The sequence below is a fragment of the Phascolarctos cinereus genome, unplaced genomic scaffold (genome assembly GCF_003287225.1).
Source record: "Phascolarctos cinereus isolate Bilbo 61053 unplaced genomic scaffold, phaCin_HiC Scaffold_3;HRSCAF=262, whole genome shotgun sequence".
Lineage (NCBI taxonomy): Eukaryota > Metazoa > Chordata > Mammalia > Diprotodontia > Phascolarctidae > Phascolarctos > Phascolarctos cinereus.
The window spans coordinates 71,585,331-71,603,925 of NW_027555736.1; the positions used below are offsets into that span (position 1 = coordinate 71,585,331).

An 18,595-nucleotide genomic window follows, 5' to 3' on the forward strand; every position below is an offset into this window, starting at 1 on the left:
AAGAGGTAAATAGGTGTAGGCATAGGCAGGTAAAAGAGACAGCCAGCAGAAAGGGAAATAAATATATGATGCTTTAAGTGTACCAAGCACTTTTCTCACAGTTGTATGAAATCACTGGTGCAAGTGTTTTGCCCATTTTTACAAATGAGGAAATTGAGGCTCAGAGAGATTAAGTAATTTGTCACACAGCTAATTTTCCCTTGACTCCAAGTTCAGCAATGAGGCAGAGATAAAGAGGCCAGCATTTCCTACCTGCTCAATTTCAGGACCTCTATAATTAGATCAAGAGAAAAGAGAAGGAAGCCTAGGATTTAATTCCCCACAATTTCATATGTATATCTATCTATCTATCTATCTATCTATCTATCTATCTATCTATCTATCTATCTATATTTTTTTTAATACTAGACAACCTTAGGACCATAGTGTAATAGATTCTTGAATTTAAAACTGTAAGAGACCTATAACATCATTTAGTCCAGCTGCCTTATTTCACAAATGAGGAGACTGAGGCCCAGAGAAGTTGTGGTTTTTCTGAGATTTGAACCTGTATCCCCTCATTCCAAATCCAATATTTTTTCTTTTTTCAATATTTTAAAATTTTAATTAAAATTTAATTTTCAGTTCAAAATTCTGTTCTTCCCCACCCATTGAGAAGCAAGAAATACCATGCCCATTATACATATGAAGTCATGAAAAGTATATTTCTGTATTACCCATGTTCTCAAAAAAGAAAAAAAAAAGAAAAAGAGGGAGAAAAAGTTCCAGTCAGCACTCTTGAGTCCATCAGTTCTCTGTCTGTAAGTGGATAGCATTTTTTCATCACTAGTGTTTTGGAATTGTGGTAGGTCATTGTATTGCTCAGAGTTTCTAAGTCTTTTGCTGTTGATTTTCTTTACAATATTTCTGTTAATGTGTACATTGTTCTCCTGATTCTGTATCAATTTGTATCAATTCATATGTCTTCCCAGGTTTTTCTGAAACCATCCTTTTCATCATTTCTTATAGCATGATAGTACTCTGTCACATTTATATACCACGTGTTCAGCCATTCCCCAATTGATGAGTATCCCCTCAATTTCCAATTCTTTGCCACCACAAAAAGCTGCTATAAATATAGGTTCTTGATATATAATATATATATATTTATATGCCATTTATACATTGTATATATAAAATAGGTATATATAATTTAGATAGGTACATATAGGTTCTTTTCTTTTCTCTTTGAGATACAGACTTAGTAGTGGTATTGCTGGTCAGATGGTATGCACAGTTTTATCACCCTTTGGTCATAGTTCTAGATTGTTCTCCAAAATAGTTGGATCAGTTCACAATTGCACCAACAGTGCATTGGTGTCTGTGTTTTTCCACCTCCCTTCCAACATTGGCTAATATGACAGAAAAAGGAAAATAGCAAATCTAATAGATGTGGGGTGGTAGCTCAGGTTTTTTAGTTCACATTTCTCTAATCAGTAGTGATTTAGAACATTTCTTCTTTTCTTTTCTTTTTTTTTTGTGAGGCATTTGGGGTTAAGTGACTTGCCCTGAGTCACAGAGCTAGTGAGTGTTATGCGTCTGAGGCCAGATTCGAATTCAGGTCCTCCTGACTCCATGGCTGGTGCTCTATCCACTGCACCTCCCAGCTGCCCCACAGAGCATTTTTTCAGTATGAGCAAAGATAGCTTTGATTTCTTCTTCTGAAAATTGCTTGTCTGTATCCTGTGACCATTTATCAATCAAGAAGTGGCTCTTATTTTTATAAATTTTACTAATTTCCCTATATTTGAGAAATAAGACCTTTATCCAGTGGGTTTTTTAAATGGTTCTATTAGTAGGGTATCCTCAATCCCAAAGTATTAACCTAATTGTTCTCATACACTTATGATATCTTTATTTTGGATCATCAAGCATCCTCTTTTCAATATAACAACCTTGTAGATGGAGTCATGCCTTTATAGAATACGTGTGGTTACGCAGGCCAGGATCACTTTGGTTTTCTTTTGGTCTTGGCTGACATGTTACATGTTAACACTTTTTACTTCTATTAAATTTGCAGTCTGGGAAAGTCCCCAGATGTTTTTCTAGACAAACTGCTATCTAAATATACCTTCCCTATTTTGTGCTTGTAAAGTTTATTTTTTGAACAAAAGTGTTAAGACTTTACACAAATCCTTATTGAGTTTCTTTTTTTAGACATTTGTTCTGCATCTAGCTTAGCTGGCCAAGATCTTTTTGAGTGCTGCCTCTGTTATACCAGTGCTTAGTACTTTCTTCCAGCTCTGTATCATCTTTCAAATTTCATAAGCTTGTCTATTATGCCTTTATCCATGTCATTGACAAAACTGTCACACAGCGTAAGGCCAAGCATGGATCCTTCGGATACTAACTTGAGATCTCCTTCCACTTTGACTTGGAACTAACTACTCTCTGGATGCAGCCATTCAACCAGTTCTTAAATCACCTAATTATACTATTGACCACCATGTAGCCTGCTCAGAGCTAAGCTCCTTTCCCAGGCCACCATTCCCCAACCTCTTGTAGCTGTCTGGTCAACCCTATACCCCTTCCATTGTGCCCTCTTGAATTCTCATTCTGTTTTTAACAAATTAGCCCATTCTTCTCTTCCTGGAATAGCATGAGAAGCTATATTGAATGTTTTGCTAAAATATAGATAAATAGTAGCTACAACATTTCCTTATCTACTACTTTTGTTACTCTGTCCAAAAAAAAAAGGTAAAATTAGTCTAGCATGTATGTGTTACTAACTGAAGCCACACTTCCTTTTCTAGATATTTGCCAGCATGTCTTAAATACATTTTAGAATTTTGCCAGGAATTAAATTTATATTCATTGGCTTTTAGCTTGCAAGTTTTATTTTCTTCACTTTCTGGAAAGTTGGGACATGATTTACCCTTCTCCAGCCCTAAGGCACTTCTCCTCTTCTTCACAATTTTTCAGATATCACATCTGCCATATTCTGTGTGATATAGTTGATAGAATATTGGATTTTGAATCAGGAATACCTGAGTTCAAATCCTGCCTCAGGTAGTTATGTTAACCCTGGGCAAGTCGCTTAACTCTGTTGACTTCAGTTTCCTTAACTGTAAAATAGGGATAGTCCATAGTAAATAACATTTATTAAGGCCTTACTTTGTGTTTGGCACTGTACTAAAAGCTTGGTATAATAGTACCTTCTTCACTGGGTTGTTCACTTCATCTTTAACCAAGATAATTTATGTAAAGCATTTGCAAATCTTTAAGCATTGTATAAATGTTAACTGTTGTTATTATTTTTACCTAAGGTGGTGAGTTTGGGCTAAGTGACTTGAACACCTCCAGGATGTCTAGGTGTTTCCTTACTACATTTTTACTGTTTGTTGATTGATTGATTAAAGGCAACAAACCTTCATCAAACTTAAAGCTCTATAGTGATGAGAATGGCACAATTTAGTTGTATAAATTTGGGGTGTTCTGGGCAATTCAAGTACAAAGAATATTTAAATCCCTATTGTAATGAAGATTGTTGTTGTCATCAGTCAGTTGTGTCAGACTCTTGGTGATCCCATTGGCAGAGTTACTGGAGTGGTTTGCCATTTCCAGCTCATTTTACAGATGAGGAAACTGAAGCAAACAGGGTTAAGTGACTTGCCCAGGATCACACAGCTAGTTTCTGAGATCAGATTTAAATTCAGGAAGTTGAGTCTTCACCATACCTGGATCTCTATCCACTGCACCCCCTAGCAGCTCCAGTGAAGATTAGGGAAGGCAGCCAGCTAGATGGACATAAAACCTTAGGTGACTGGGACTAGAGTTTTGGGAAAGTGTCGCATTGTAATTAAGTTACATTCTGTATGACTAGTTAATGGCTTATCTTGAAGCTCTTATTAGGGTGAGTAAATAAAATCCTTGGAAATCCAAGACTTACATCTGGAAGAGACCTTAGAGATCATGCAGACCCTGTTATTTGAAGAGGGGAAAACCAAGCCTAAGTCTGAAGCTCTGTGGTCTCCCTGTACAGGTAATTCTGTGCTGAGTTCTGTTGAGAGAAGAAGTGGTGGGGGGGGAAGATAGGAGGGGCCTGGACAGGGCTGGATGGGACCAGAAAACAGAGGGAAAGGCTCTTAGGTACTGGGGATTCCTAAAATCCAACTAAACCTATAGCATAAGCAAATGATGTTTGTAGCATAGTGCAATTTATGTACCCTTGTTTTGAAGTTTATTTTTTGTGGCTGGTTAATATGAGGTATATACTCAGTATTAAATGGCATATTCTTTCCTTTATCACTAACCCCATCTTAAGAGCTTAATCCAGTTTTTTACATCAAATTATTGAACCCCATGTCCCAAATTATAGAATAGTACTTATTCCTACTTAGGGAGACTGGTTTCTGTTTGAATTCTAGAAAAGAGGTAAGTTCTCAGTTGACATTTACGTAGTATTTTCAGGTTTAAAAATTTTCTTACATTATTATCTCAGTTAATCCTCACACCAACCCTATTAGGTAGGTAGGTATAGGCATTATATATCCATTTTACAGATGAAAAAATTAAGGCTCAGAGAATTTAAACTACTTGTCCATAGTTACATAGGTAGTATCAGAATCAAGATCCTATTTAACCTTCCCTGATACCCATTTTGGGCATGAGTAATCAGAAAAGTCACCTTCATGTTTCATGTGTACATGTAAATTCTAAGAATGTATCTTCTATCTTTTTTGTATCTGTTATACCAAACTTAATGCTGGTGACAGTGAGTATGTAATACTTATTCATTGATTGACTAATACTTGGAAAATAGGCTTATAGTTTGACAAATGTGAGAGCTGGATGAAATTTGATGACATGGGAATAGAGGCCAGTCTTTCTATACTGTTTTTTGTTGTTTTCCCTTAACTTTTTCTTTGTTAGGAGAGAGGTTTGATTTGGAATGGGATGTGGAGAAGAGGCAGGGTAGAGAATTGTATGTAGTAGATCCAAAAATGACTATTTTAAAAACAAAGGGTATCATCAGTTAAACATTTTTTTAAATAAAAATTCGGAGAGGAAAGAGTTCATGAAGTGTAGTAATGTGAAATAATTCTAGAAGAAAGGTAAATTGGAGCCAGATTGTTGGAAGGCTTTTAAATACAAAACAGAGGAGTTTGTGTTTTCTTCTAGTGACACTTAGGAACCCCCTGAAGATTTTTGAGCTGGAGTGTAACATGGTTAGATCTGTGATTTAGGAAGAGTCTGATAGAGGAGCTGTTTTGGAGGATGGATTAGAAGAAAGACACTGACTGAAGGGGAGGTGGGACCAGGGCTTCCTATTAGGAAGCTACTGTGATAGGGGATATGTGATGGGAAAAGTACAACTGTAAGACGAGACTTGGCGACTGGATTGGACCTGGCTGATGACAGAGATTTCAGAGTGAGTATGACTCCCAGTTTGTGAAACTAGTTAACCAGAAGAAGGGTGATGTCCTCAATTGGGAAGTAGAAAGGGTAGATTTGAAGGGGAAAATTAGTTCCATTTTGGGTGTTCTGGTTGGACACAGGTGACGAATTTAGAGTTCAGGGAAGAGATAAAGTCTGGATATGTAGAGTTGGGAGTCATCTGCATAGAAGTGATCATTGAATCCATGGGAATTGATGAAATCATATAATAATAATGGTGATAATATCTGGCATTTATATGACACTTTAAAGTTTTAAGATCACTTTACATGAGCTATTTCATCTGATTTCATAATAACCCTGTGAGGTAGATATTATAAGTATTATTATCCACATTTTTCAGATGAGGCTCAAAAAGATTGTGGCTTGGCTAAGTAAATGTCAGAGGTGGGATCTGAGTCCCCACTCTACCTTAAAACTTCTGAATCCTATCTCTCTTATTGGGGGTAGGGCTGCTTTTGAGTAGTGTCTGTCCTCACTCCACCCCACTTCTACCCCTCCCCCTTTACACCCAGGCCTAGGGGCAGGGCTTGGTATGTGGTTGACCCTACTAAAGGGATCCTGATTGTGGCCTTCTACATAACAGGGATTGTGCTAGATACTGAGGCAGTCTAATGCCGGAATTCCCTATCAAGGTTTACTTGTTTCTACTCTGTCTGTATCTTGTATATATATGCCTATTTGTGTACATGTTTTCCCCCTCATTAGACAGGGATTATTTTCAGTTTTTTATCTTTAGAGCTTGGCACATAGTAATTGATCAAATATTTATTAAGTGCCTACTATATGTCAGACAGTATTGTAATACTGGGGATACAAAAAGGCAAAAGACAGTCTCAGCCCTCAAGGAGTTTACAGTCTAATGGGGGAGACAGCATGCAAACAAATGCATACAAAGCAAGCTATATACAGAATAAATCAGAATAATTAACTGAAATTAATAATTAACTGGTATTAAGAGGGGTTAGAAAAGGCTTCCTGTGGAAGTTGGGATTTTAGTTGGGACTTAAAGGAAGTGAGGGAGGTCAGCAGTTGGAGCAGTGAGGGAGTGTTCCAGGTGTGGAAGACAGAGAAAATGCCTGGAGCCAAGAGATGGAGTTTCTTATTCATGGATTTGCCAAGACACCAGTGTCCTGGGATTGAAGAATAACCAAGGAGGGATTGAGGTGTAAGATGACTGGAAAGGTAGGAAGGGGCTGGGTTATGAAGGGCTTTGAATTCCCCAAAGAGAATTTTGTATTTGTTCTTGGAGGTAATAGAGAGCCAATGGAATTTATTGGGAGGGGAGGGGGTGACATGATTGGATCTGGTCTTTAATAAAATAACGTTGGTAGCTGAATGGAGGTTGAGTTGGAGGGGGGAGAGACTTGAGGCAGGCAGACCCACTAGGAGGCTATTGCATTAATCCAAGTATTAAGGTGATGAGGGCCTGTGCTAGAGTGGTGGCAGTGACAGAGTCTGAGGGAAGAAATTTAGCAGAAGTGAAACATAGATTTTGGCAACAGATCGGACTTGGGGTGGGGTTTAGAGGTAGTGAGGAATTCTGGATAACAGTCTGGGGGACTAGGAGGGATGGCATTGCCTCCGGAGGTAATAGGGAAGGGAGGAGGTAGGGAGGATTTTGGGGAAATGATCTCTGTTTTGGACATATTGAGTCTCAAAGAGAGAGGTTGGGATGGGATAGATAGATTTGAAAATCAGCAGCATAGAGTTGATCAGTGATTCCTAGGGAATTCCTTCAAAAGGAAAAACAAAACAAAAAAAAAACCAAAACCACTTTGCCCTCAAGACGTTTATTCTTTTGGGTGAAAAAAAAAACAAACAATAAGCCTAATTTGATTAGCAATATCTTATTGTTAAACTTGTACATATAATGCTAGGAATGTTCTTGCCTCTCTCTGGAATCCAGAAAATACTTTTGTTACCCAAACTGCCCATTGATTAGCGCTTTGTGTGTGTGCGCGCATGCGTGCGCAAGAAACTTAGTCTGATTTGGAAGTCAGGAAACCTTGTTCAGATTTTGAATCTACCTGGGCAAATCAGTTAACCTACTTGTACCTCACCTGTACCTGTACCTAACCTGTAAAATGAGGATACTTGTCTCATCTCATTAAGATGCAATGAAAATAAAATCTGATATGCTAAGTTTTATTCAAATACAAACTTGTATTATTTCAGTGAGTAGTCAGAATCATCTGAGCTTAAATATAATCTAAAGGAAATGGTTTATTTAAAAAGTATCTTCACCTTGTTACATATGTCAGTATTTTAAATCAAGGGATCCTTGTATTTTTAAGTACCTAAAGAAAAAATAAACAAAACCCCCACAAACTTGTTAAGTAAAACTCCCTAGTGTCATGGATTACTCAGAAGGGTTGAACTACTTGTTGATTTGTATTAAATTTGTCACCATGACAAAATGAAACCAAACTGTGAGTATATCAGAAACCTGGGACTTTTTCCAGTTAACTTTTTGGTTGACCACGAAGTACTGTCCAGGGAGGGAGGGCCCACAGGAAAAAGAAATATGCAACTGATCCAAGTTACCAGATGTGGGAATCCTTTTAGGGATTTTACCATTAGACTTTTGGCCAACTTTAGGGGAGGGGTAGTTATTGGGGAAAACTAGCCAGAGAAATATTCCATCCCCTCCACTCCTGTACCCCTACCCTAGGATTAGGAGCTCTGCTTTATGGATTTGGGGAAAACTAGCCAGAGAAATATTCCATCCCCTCCACTCCTGTACCCCTACCCTAGGATTAGGAGCTCTGCTTTATGGATTTGATTTTGGTGTTTGAAAGCCTGGGAAGAGGCCTTTAACACTTGAAGACTAGACGACTAGACGGGATTATGAACTACAATGTTAAAAGGACACAAGATAAACTTTCTCAAAGGGAAGAAATACTTTCTGGAATTCTAAAGGAAAGGAGTGTGGGGGCTGGGTTAAGCTGTTTGGAGAGGTGTGGTGAAACAGAAAACCGGGATTTAGAATTCAGCTGCAGTCTGGTAAGAGGGGGAAAATGTACCAAGTCTAGATCAGGGTTATTTGCCATCTCTCTGCCTCACAAGGATGTTGTGAGATAACAGTTGCTAAATATATGTTGTGTTGGGGATTCCTTTCCAGCATATTAAACTGATTTCAGTGTTGAATCAATTTTTTAATCAGTAATTTAGTAGAGGAAGGAGCAGAAGAAACTAATATTAAATTAAATTAACCTAATGTTAAATAAACAGGAAGTTGAAACAAGGTTGAGGTAGGTAGGTAGAAGTAATAGTGGGAAGGTGGCATTTATGTATTTTGTGACCTACAGGATAATCTGGAACTGACTGTTGAGATTCTCATATTGTTGTTTTGGAACACATATCCATAAAATCTGGCTTGGATGTTTACCCTAGGGGGTACTAGTTGAATTCAGTTAAAAGTTTAGTAAATCGTGTGAGATGCTAGGTTCCTAGCCCCTAGAGCAATGCTTTAATAACTATTTCACAGGATAATGAGATTTTGGGCTGGAAGGAACCTTAGAGATATTCCTTTGCTTTTGTACTATGAGAATTTACCCTTCTTTGTTTGATCAGTGGAAAAACTGAACCATAGGGAATGTTTAAATGATTTACTGATGACCGTATTTTACAAATCTCGAATCAGAACACTTGGTTTGATTTTGTTGTTGCGAAGTTTTACTAAAAGTACCTTTTTTAAAAATTGAAATCAGATCTGTCCAGAGAAATTCAGAATTTTTGGTGGTCATACCCCATTGAATAGTAGGGAAAAGGGTGGGTGAGGGGCTGTGAAGAAGGAAAACTACTTGTAAAGATACCACTTCGTGGTTAGTGGAGAGCCCCTCCCAGGTCACTTGGCTTAGTCAGACTTTTTCAACCCCCTGGGGTTGCTTCCACTTCCGTCTAATTCCTCAAAGCAAAAATTCTATTTGTTGATTGCAGAGACTGCAGAACTGAATACTTAAAAAAAAAAAAAGAGGGAGGGGAAACCAAGGCCTCTGTAAGCCACCAAGATTTCTTTGGAGACAGGAAAGGCATGTATTACCACCATGTGGTAGCCTTCATTTAAAAACTCATCTTTCTTTTAAAATAAAAATCTTTTTCTTCAGAGAAGAGAACCAGGAAATGACAACCTAAATGGATGAGAAAGGCTTGCTGTGTAAGCAATTGTTCTTCCTCTTCCACTAATCATAGAATTCCAGCTCCACCCTTTGGAAGCAGCCTAGCTGAGATAGCCTCTGGGACTCTGGGCTTATTCATATGGAAATGTTGGAGCTGGAGAATGAAGACCCTATTCCCTGGATGTTGGGGGGGGACTTTGAGGGGAGTGAGAGGGATTCTGGAGCTGTGGGAAAGACACCCACAGACTCTACAGACCTCCTTATTTCTGAAGCTTGCAGGTACCACTGGGGGTTGCAGAGTCAGGCCTGGAATAGATTGGTAGGAAAAATACCTTCCTAGCTCTCTGTTCTTTGGCATCCTGCCCTCCTTAAGAATCATGCCGAACTGATAAGATTTCCACTGCCAAAGAAAGGAGGAGGACCCAAGGCCCAGTTAAAGCAAACTCAGAGGTGAGGGACAGTGTGGAAATAGCTGAGAAACTTAAACCTTGCAATGGTCAGAATGCTCCCAAATCACCACCAGCAATCAGTTACCTGCTACTGTCACCATTTATCTGTGATCTCTGAACTCTTCCTTACTGTTTCTTTTTAGGAATTAAGGGTGGTGGAGTGGGGAGGGGTGTGCATGCACTTTCTGAATCTGCCCTGTTGGTGCCTAGTACAAGAAACACTGGTAATGGTGAGGAAATGGAAACCTGCCAGGGAAGAGAACCATGTAGCACAGTTTCTAGCATCGCTTTTTACTTTTAGGATGGTCTTAGGAAGAGACCCAGAGAAATAAACTGAACTTCATTCCCCGCCATGCATTTCTCTCTTTATCTTTGAGCTTTATATTCATTTAACTTAAGAAGTGTCATTTCAATATATTTTATTTAGTTATTTATTTAATATTATTTATTTAGCCAGACCACTTTTCAGTCATGTGGTGCTTGATATTTGGGGTTTTGAACTCCCACAATTTGGTAAGAAGCCTTTTTGCAGAGCCATTTTTTCTCTCGGAGGTGTTTAAGAACAACAAGAAGTCTGCTATTTTTGTGGATCAGAGAGCTAAAACTGGTCATCTAATCAAACTCATATTTGGAGCAGGGAATAGCAAATCATTTTACAATTCTACTTAGAAGGATGATTGGCATAGTGAAAGAAGTTTTAGGCTGGAAGTTAGGTTGGAGGCCTAGTTTATTTTGTCTAGATAAATCAGTTCACCTCTTAGTTTTTAATTGTAATTCATTAGTTACCTGCTTTTATAATGAGGAAATGTTTACTCTAGGTTCAGTTTGATAGAACATTTTTAGTATTTAATCTTGGTAGGATTTTTGAGTTGATCTGACAAAACTACCATGTAAACTCAGATGGTTTTTTGTTTTCCTCTGAGAAACCCAATTGGATGTTTTGTCTCTGTGTTGCTGGTTTCTGATTACTGAGTAAGAGTTTGCTGGAACTTTGTAGCTTTAACTGTAATCTAACAAGGCTTTTGTTCAGGGGAGTGGATAGTTCTTCAGGTAGTTTAAAAGGCATAAAATGAGTCAAATAAATAGATTTTTCCAGTAGACACTGGAAAAAAAAGTTACACAAAAGATAAAATTTTAATGCATTTTTAAGAGTAGTGAATTTTCTTTATTGATCAGAAGAACATTTTCAGATCTAATATGCTGTTGGATTTAGGACCCAAAGGAACTTTAAAATGAAGATTAAGAAAAAAAAACTTAAAATAAAGTTTCCTGATTCTATTGAGCCATATTTAATTTCCATATTCTCTAATGAAATGGGAGTTGAACTTTAAATAGACATATTCTTAGAATCCTGGAATTTTAGAGCTAAAAGATGAAAGATTATCTAATCCAACTTCCTTAATTTTACAGATTTACCCAAATTTTACAGATTTACCCAAATCAGAACCAGGATTCTTGATCCATAATCATTCTTGTAAACTGTTTGTTTGTTTGTTTTTTGTTTTTTAGGCAGTTGGGGTCAAGTGACTTGCCCAGGATCACACAGCTAGTAAGTGTCAAGTGTTTGGTCTGAGGCCAGATTTGAACTTAGGTCCTCCTGACTTCAGGGCTGGTGCTCTATCCACTGCACTACCTAGCTGCCCCATCTATGATCATTCTTAACCTCCTTACCCCTCCCCCAATTTTTATTTTGTTTTAGAAAGGGAAATTGGTTTGCTCACTGTTTTCTTGGAAGCAAGGTGACTTGGTGTATAAGAAAGATGGACCTGAAGTCAGGAAGTCCTGAGTTTAAATTCTGCCTCAGACAATAGCTGTATAATCTTGGTCAGGTCACTTCACCTCTGTTTTCTCAGTTTCCTCATCTGTAAAATGGGGATAATAGTAGCACCTATTTCCCAGGATTGTTGTGGGGATCAAATGAGATAATAATTGTAATGTGCTTATCACAGTGCCTGGCACATAATAAGTACCATATAAATGTTAGCTATTATTATGATCATAGCTATTATTTTAAAAATATTGATCAATCAGAAACCAGTTGTTATGCATTTACTATGCTCCAGGTCCTATGGTAAGCACTACAAAAATTAGTGTGTCTGCCTTATAGGAATTTACATTCTGTTAAGGTGATAGAACAAGTTTATAGATAAGTAAATACACAATATCTACAAAGTAAATTAACAGAGAAAGGGCCCAACAATGGGACAGTTAGAAGAAGCCCCTTGAAGAAGATGCTGCTGAAGTGGAGGCCTTAAGAAAGCTGGAGGTTCCAAGAGTGAATGAGGCATTCTAGGCAAAGGGGTAGTCTGTGCAAAGGTGTGGAGGTAGGAGATGAAATGTATGAAGGGAAGAGGAAGAATGCAGCTGAATAATATCTAATCAGCTCATAAGGATAGGCAGGAACCAAAATGTGAAGGCTTTAAACAGGGCCAAACAGGAACTTCTGATTTATACTAGAGGCAGTGGAGCCTTTGAAGCTAATTGAGCCAAAGTCAGCCCTGAGCTTAAGGCTTTTGAAGTGGAAAATGATCTTGCAAAGTGGGAAACTGAGTTCAGTCAGTATTGATCAGGTAGAATGAACAAGATTTAGCAGTGGTTGTATAAAGTGAGTGAATGAGAGATCCTTAGTTAATCAACCAGAATTTATTAAGCATCTATTATATGCTAAGCACTGGAAACACAAAGAAAGGATAAGGGGAAGTCCCTGGTCTCAAGGAGCTTGCCATCTAATAGGGGCACAACATTGGAAACAACTATGGACAAACAAGATCAACAGGGCAAATTTGGGATAATTTTGGAAGAAAGGCCTCTTAATAATAATAATAATAATAGTTGGCACTGTACTAAGTGCTTTATGATTATCCCATTTGATCCTCACAACAACCCTGGGAGGTAGGTGCTATTATTATCCCCATTTTACAAATGAGGAAACTGAAGCAAACAAAGGTTAAGTGACTTGCCCAAGGTCATACAACTAGTGACTGAGGCCATATTTGAATTCAGATTTTCTTGATTCCAGGCTGGGTACTCCATCCACTATACCACTTAGTTGCTTTTCTTGTGGTCTTTAGCTGAGGCTTGAAGGAAGCCAGGGAATGTAGGAGAGAGAGATTAGAAGGGAAAGAGTTCTGGATATGGAGGACAGCCAATGAAAATGATCAGAGCCAGGAGATGGAGGTCATGTACAATGACTAACAAAGAAGGCCTTCATTGCAGGCTAGGTGGAGGACAGTAAGGTATAAGAAAATTGGAAAGATAACGAGACCAAATTATGAAGGACTTTATAAAAGCCAAGCAGAGGGTTTTATTTTTGATTCTTCAGCTAATCAGGAGCTACTGGAATTTTTTAATAGGGGATGAAATTGTCAGACTTGCTCTTAGGAACATCACTTTGGCAATGACAATTAAGTGGAGGAGAAGACTGGCCAACCAGCAGACTATTGCATGACTCCCAGAGTGAGGTGATGTTGCACCAGAGTGGTGGCAGCGTCTAAGGAGAGAAGAGAGTATGTAAAAGAGGAGTTGTAAGGGTAAAATCCACGGGACTTGGCCACAAATTAGACATGAGAGACCAGGAAACTATGGCAACCAGAGGTGGTGACTTTCCCAGGGTCATGCAGCTACAGAGTGTTTGAGGCTGGATTTGAACTCAGGAGTTCCTGATTCCAGGCCAGGTGCTCAATTCACTGCACTGCCTATGTAAGGCATCTGATTATTGTTAGATGTGAAGAAAAGGAGAAGAGGAAGCTCTCTGTGAAATATGATTCAGAGTTGTTAGGAGCTTAGGAGGTTTGAGGAGGGATAAAAAGGTTTGGAAAAGCCACTGTGGTGTGTGGAAGAGTGAGTTAATTAGGGAAGTGTCAAACTATTGGCTTGCTGCAGTAAGGGCCCATTTGAGATGATAAAACATAAATTTATAGTGGGTCCTGTCAGTGTGGTTTCGTGATTTTTCTACAGCTTTGTTCAGCAGCGTGTGAGTGGTGAAGACAGCAGATGGTGGGAGTGATCCAAACCTGGGGTTTAGAGGAATGAGACCTTTGATTGGATAAAGGGACAAGGGACCTGAGAGAAGACAGTGCAGAACTGAACTAGCTTACCGGGCCTTTCCCAAAACCTCTTAATTCCAGGACCTTGCTTTGTATATATTTGTTTGCATATTGTCTCCCCCATTAGATCGTAAGCTCCTTGAGAGCAGGGACAGCCTTTTGCCCTTTTTTTTGTATCCCTAGTCCTTAGTATAGTACGTGACACTTAGTGGGTGTTTAATAAATGCTAATTGACTGACTGGGAAAAGGTGGGGAGGTTGGAAAAGGAAGAAAGTATAGCCAGTGCAGAGATGATGCTGGGGAAAGAACTGAGAAGTAGAGGAATAAAGTAGTTAGTGAACAGACTTGCTTTAATTTCAGAAATAAGCTAATTAGCCTTTCATGGTTTTCTTTTAGCAAGATGTTGTTTTATAACTTCTGGGTAGTAATGTTTTTGTGACCTAGGCATATCAGTGTAGAGAATGTGTTTGTGCAAATTGCTTTGTAAAGAATGAGGACTTTCAAGAATCCTAGGTAAGTAGAATTAAAACTTGTGACCAACTACTCTAACTCTACAATTTGGGGTGATAGCTCTATTTTTGTTTTTTGCTTTACTATGTTCCTTTCTCATGTCCCTATTTTAGTATTTAATGTTATCTTATGTGAACAGAAGTTGCTTAATTTTAGTATTTAATAGTTCTCTTATGAATAGTCTATGTAAATATAGCAATGCAGAATCTGGAATTATTCTTTGAAATCCATCTCATTAGACATGTAAATAAAATAGAAATCTATTCATTATACTAAGGTGCAAATAACTTGGAAAAAACAAGTATATAAGGTTGTCGAGATGGATAGATCTGTGTACCTAAGAACAACTTAAACTACTAGGGAGGGGGGCCTTGTGGACTCTAGAGCAGATTCAGTAGGCTTGTGGAAGGAAGAAGAATGCTGTGAAATGTGTCTCTTTGTGAATGAGTGGTAACATGGCCTAACTTGTTACCAGTGGAGAGAGTTAGGTGTTAGAAGAAGCACTGTCACACCAAACTCGTACAGAAACTTGTAGGGCTCATCATATATGACTCATTTCAGAAGTAATCTCTTATGAACATTATATATTCAGTGCTGTATAAACATGTTAAATCCAGGTGAACAGGCCCTACTAAGAGCTACCAAGATCTTTGTTTTCCCTTTGGGCTTTCAGACTCATTTCCTTGATAAAATTTTTGTGCCTTATTTAATGCTTTAGATTCCTAGCATGCTGTATCTTGGGGGGGGGTATGTGGACATTAGAACGATGATTTCATTGGTGTAAGGAACTCCAAGTGAGGTAACTGTTCTTTCTTTCTAGAAATGACTCTCCTCTCCTCTCAGTCTGCATCCCTGGAGTCACCCTCTATATCTGTGGCCTCTGATGACCCAGAACAGAGAATGCTGGAGAAGCGAGCCAAGGTGGTAGAAGAACTCCTCCAAACTGAAAGGGACTATGTGCGGGATCTTGAGATGTGCATTGAACAAGTCATGGTACCCCTGCAGCAGGCCCAGGTGAGGCAAATGGGGCAAGTTAACATCCTGAAGTACTAGAATAGTAAAGCTTTCCTCAGAAGGACTTAATTAAGTAAAAACAAGACAGTGACTTCTACTGATATAATTCTAGGACCCTTGCAGATAAATTTTCACCAACTTAAGGCTCAGTTGTCCTGATAGTACTTGAGTCAGCTACCATCCCAACGTCCAAGTTGCTGTTTCTCTGAAGTTCCCTGTTACATCTTGCTCCCTTGGAACCCGAAAGTGACAGCAACTCCTAGAGGCTCTGACTAAACTTATACTGAGAAATGCCCTCAAGGGATGTCAGTGGGGGTGGCAGCTACCCTATGAAATTGGAGTTTTTCAGGTATGTGGAGTCCTTAGTTAAGTGGCACCCACTTTCCTAGCTACTGGGATAGGTATTCCTGAATGCTTCCTACATAAAGTAGCTTGTAGGTGCTAGGTAGAAATTTGTGCCCTGGAATTCGTTATCGTGGCATTATCACAGGTTAGGCTGAGTATATCCATAGTTAGATTTATCATGGTTAAAGAATTGGATGGGTAAACATTTCATGAGTGATGGTGGTATGTGATGGATAGCCTTGTAGAAGTTACACTGTTATTAGACTTGATTTTGGCAACAGTGATTGCTGAAGAAAGCTCATGTTAGGATTTTCAGTGTTTTCCCTGGTAAACCCATCTTTATGTATCATTATATGTATTTTTCCCTTTTGTCTCCCAGGTGCAGAACATGGATTTTGAGGCACTTTTTGGAAACATCCAGATGGTGGTTAATGTCTCAAAGCAGTTGCTGGCTGCTTTAGAAACCACTGATACTGTAGGTATGGACTTCAAGTATTACCTTTTTCTAAACCAGCTTTTTCTGAACTTTGTCCTAGAAAGGCCATAGAGTAGAAGTGGTATGTCTGTCATAATTTTGAGTATAGTTATGCAAGCGAAATTAGGTCTTAGTTTTTCATTTTGTGAATTATTCACTTTTTTGCTTCACTTAAGCCACCTACTTTGAAGTCATTAGAATCACAGAATCTTAGAGGAGGAAGAGATCCTAATGTACATCTAGGTCAACCTCATAATTTCACATAGAAGGAAACTTGAGCCATGAGTAGTTAACTTGTCCAAAGTTATATTGCCTAGTTGGTGAAGCATTAGGACTAGAATCTAGGTCTTCTGACTTTATTAGTCCAATGTTCTTTTTATCGTGTCAGTCTTTCCCAAGGCATTCAATCTACTTAGTTACTCCCCAAAGGATGAAGAGAGGGAAATAAAAGGAGATGCCATTCTAGTTTAGCAGTTTTAGTAGAGTAGTAGCTGATTAAAGCATCCCCAGTATAATTTGGTAACTCTAGAATTTTGGAAGAAGCAAAATGCCTAAAGATTTGCCTTGAATGACTTCCAAGTCCCTAAAGCTGCCTGTGCAAATCTTACCCATCCTTCAGTGGACTCAGGTGTCACCTCTTTCAGGAACTTATTTGTATAGTAACATTATAATACCTTCATGTAGTAGGTAATCATTAAATAAATATTTTGTCTGAACTAGATATCTTTTATCTCCTCCCCACTTTAAAAAAAAAAACTCCACACAGCTTTTCATATCTGTTAGTAGTATCTCCGTTATCCTAATCTCTTTGGCTAGAAACCTTGAAGTGACCTTTGACTCTTCATCCCCTATATCTAATATACACCATATTTTGTCATTTCTTTATTAGAAACATTTTTTCTCATTTATCACTGCCACCATCCTGTTCCTAGCTATCATCAGTTCATACCTAGATTGCAGCAACCTTCTACCTGGTATTCCTACCTTTTATGTTTTATCCATCTTACTATAATAATTCCATCCAGAAAGTTAACCAATGTAAATTAATTGCCACAACAGGGAAACCAAAAGAACCAAGAAATGACCTGGATCAGCATATACCTAAATTACTTCCACACAGAGAGACAGATGGCTGTCAAAGGTAATACTAGGTTAGAATATAAACTCATATGAAGAAGCATATTGGATGACTAAGAGCAGTATTGTCTCATAAGTCAGAGAGAAGCAATGGAGGATAAAACTATTTTAAAGAAATCTTGGAAGATATGCAGGCAGGCAAAATAATCCTAAGGGCATTCAAGATGAAAACAGAAGGATAACTACAAACAGAAAAAAATTAAAATGATTTTTAAAAACCATTTTTACAGTTTTCTCCATTGAAGACCATCGAACAACTCTGCGTAGATCCAGTATCACAGTCCCCAAGGTACTTACAGAGGAGAAAAAAATACTGGTAAAGAGAACAAAGATAGCAGAAACAACTGGATTAAACTAAGAATCCATAGAGATCAGTGCTAGCCCCAATACAATTGTAAAGAGATTAAGGGACCAATATACAAGATATTAAGGAGAGGAAGACATCAGAGGTGTGGAAAAAATCTTGGACCTTATTAATGCTAAAAAAAGGTGACCAAGAGGACACCAGTAACTAGAGATCTATATATGCTCACTCTCATCTGTGCAAAATCTTTATAATAATCGTCTCTCCATGAATGGAGGGCATGCTCAGTGAGGGAAGGTATCAGCGGGGAAACAAGCAAGACTTTTTCACAAGTGATATTAACCAATGTGTTGCATCATTTTCATCTCACACTGGTCTGAAAAATGTAGAGAATTTAAGATCTCATTTTGCTTACCCTTTGTTGACTATGAAAAAGCTTTAGGTTGAGTAGAAAAAAACCAGGCCTTTTTAGAGCAAAGTATCTCTTGCCAAAATGATTCAATATTACTTGGAAGATGGAACAACAGAAATAACTCTGTTTCAATGATTCTCTTAAATGTCTGGTAAGGCTTAAGACAGGAATATGCTAATCAAAGGTATTTGCCACTGTGGTAGAGGAGTTCCAGTGAAGAACAAGTAAAGGAAGAATTCCTTGTGAATAGTGAGGTCTTCTGGATGTTCCTCTTTTGCACGTGACTTTGTTGTGACTTCGTCAAGCCTCAGGACACTGCAGATCCTCCTGGTAAAGATCAGTGTTG

General features: G+C 38.3%; 1 protein-coding gene across 5 annotated transcripts in view; it reads left to right on the forward strand.

Annotated features, from left to right (window-relative positions):
- DNMBP (dynamin binding protein) overlaps nucleotides 1-18,595 on the forward strand; it is a 110,262-nt gene that overhangs the window by 65,237 nt on the left and 26,430 nt on the right. For all 5 annotated transcript variants that reach the window (XM_020996791.2, XM_020996792.2, XM_020996790.2 and 2 more), the window contains 2 exons: nucleotides 15,383-15,576; nucleotides 16,301-16,400. In XM_020996791.2, the coding sequence (XP_020852450.1) occupies nucleotides 15,383-15,576; nucleotides 16,301-16,400 (294 nt within the window). The remainder of the gene's footprint in view (nucleotides 1-15,382; nucleotides 15,577-16,300; nucleotides 16,401-18,595) is intronic.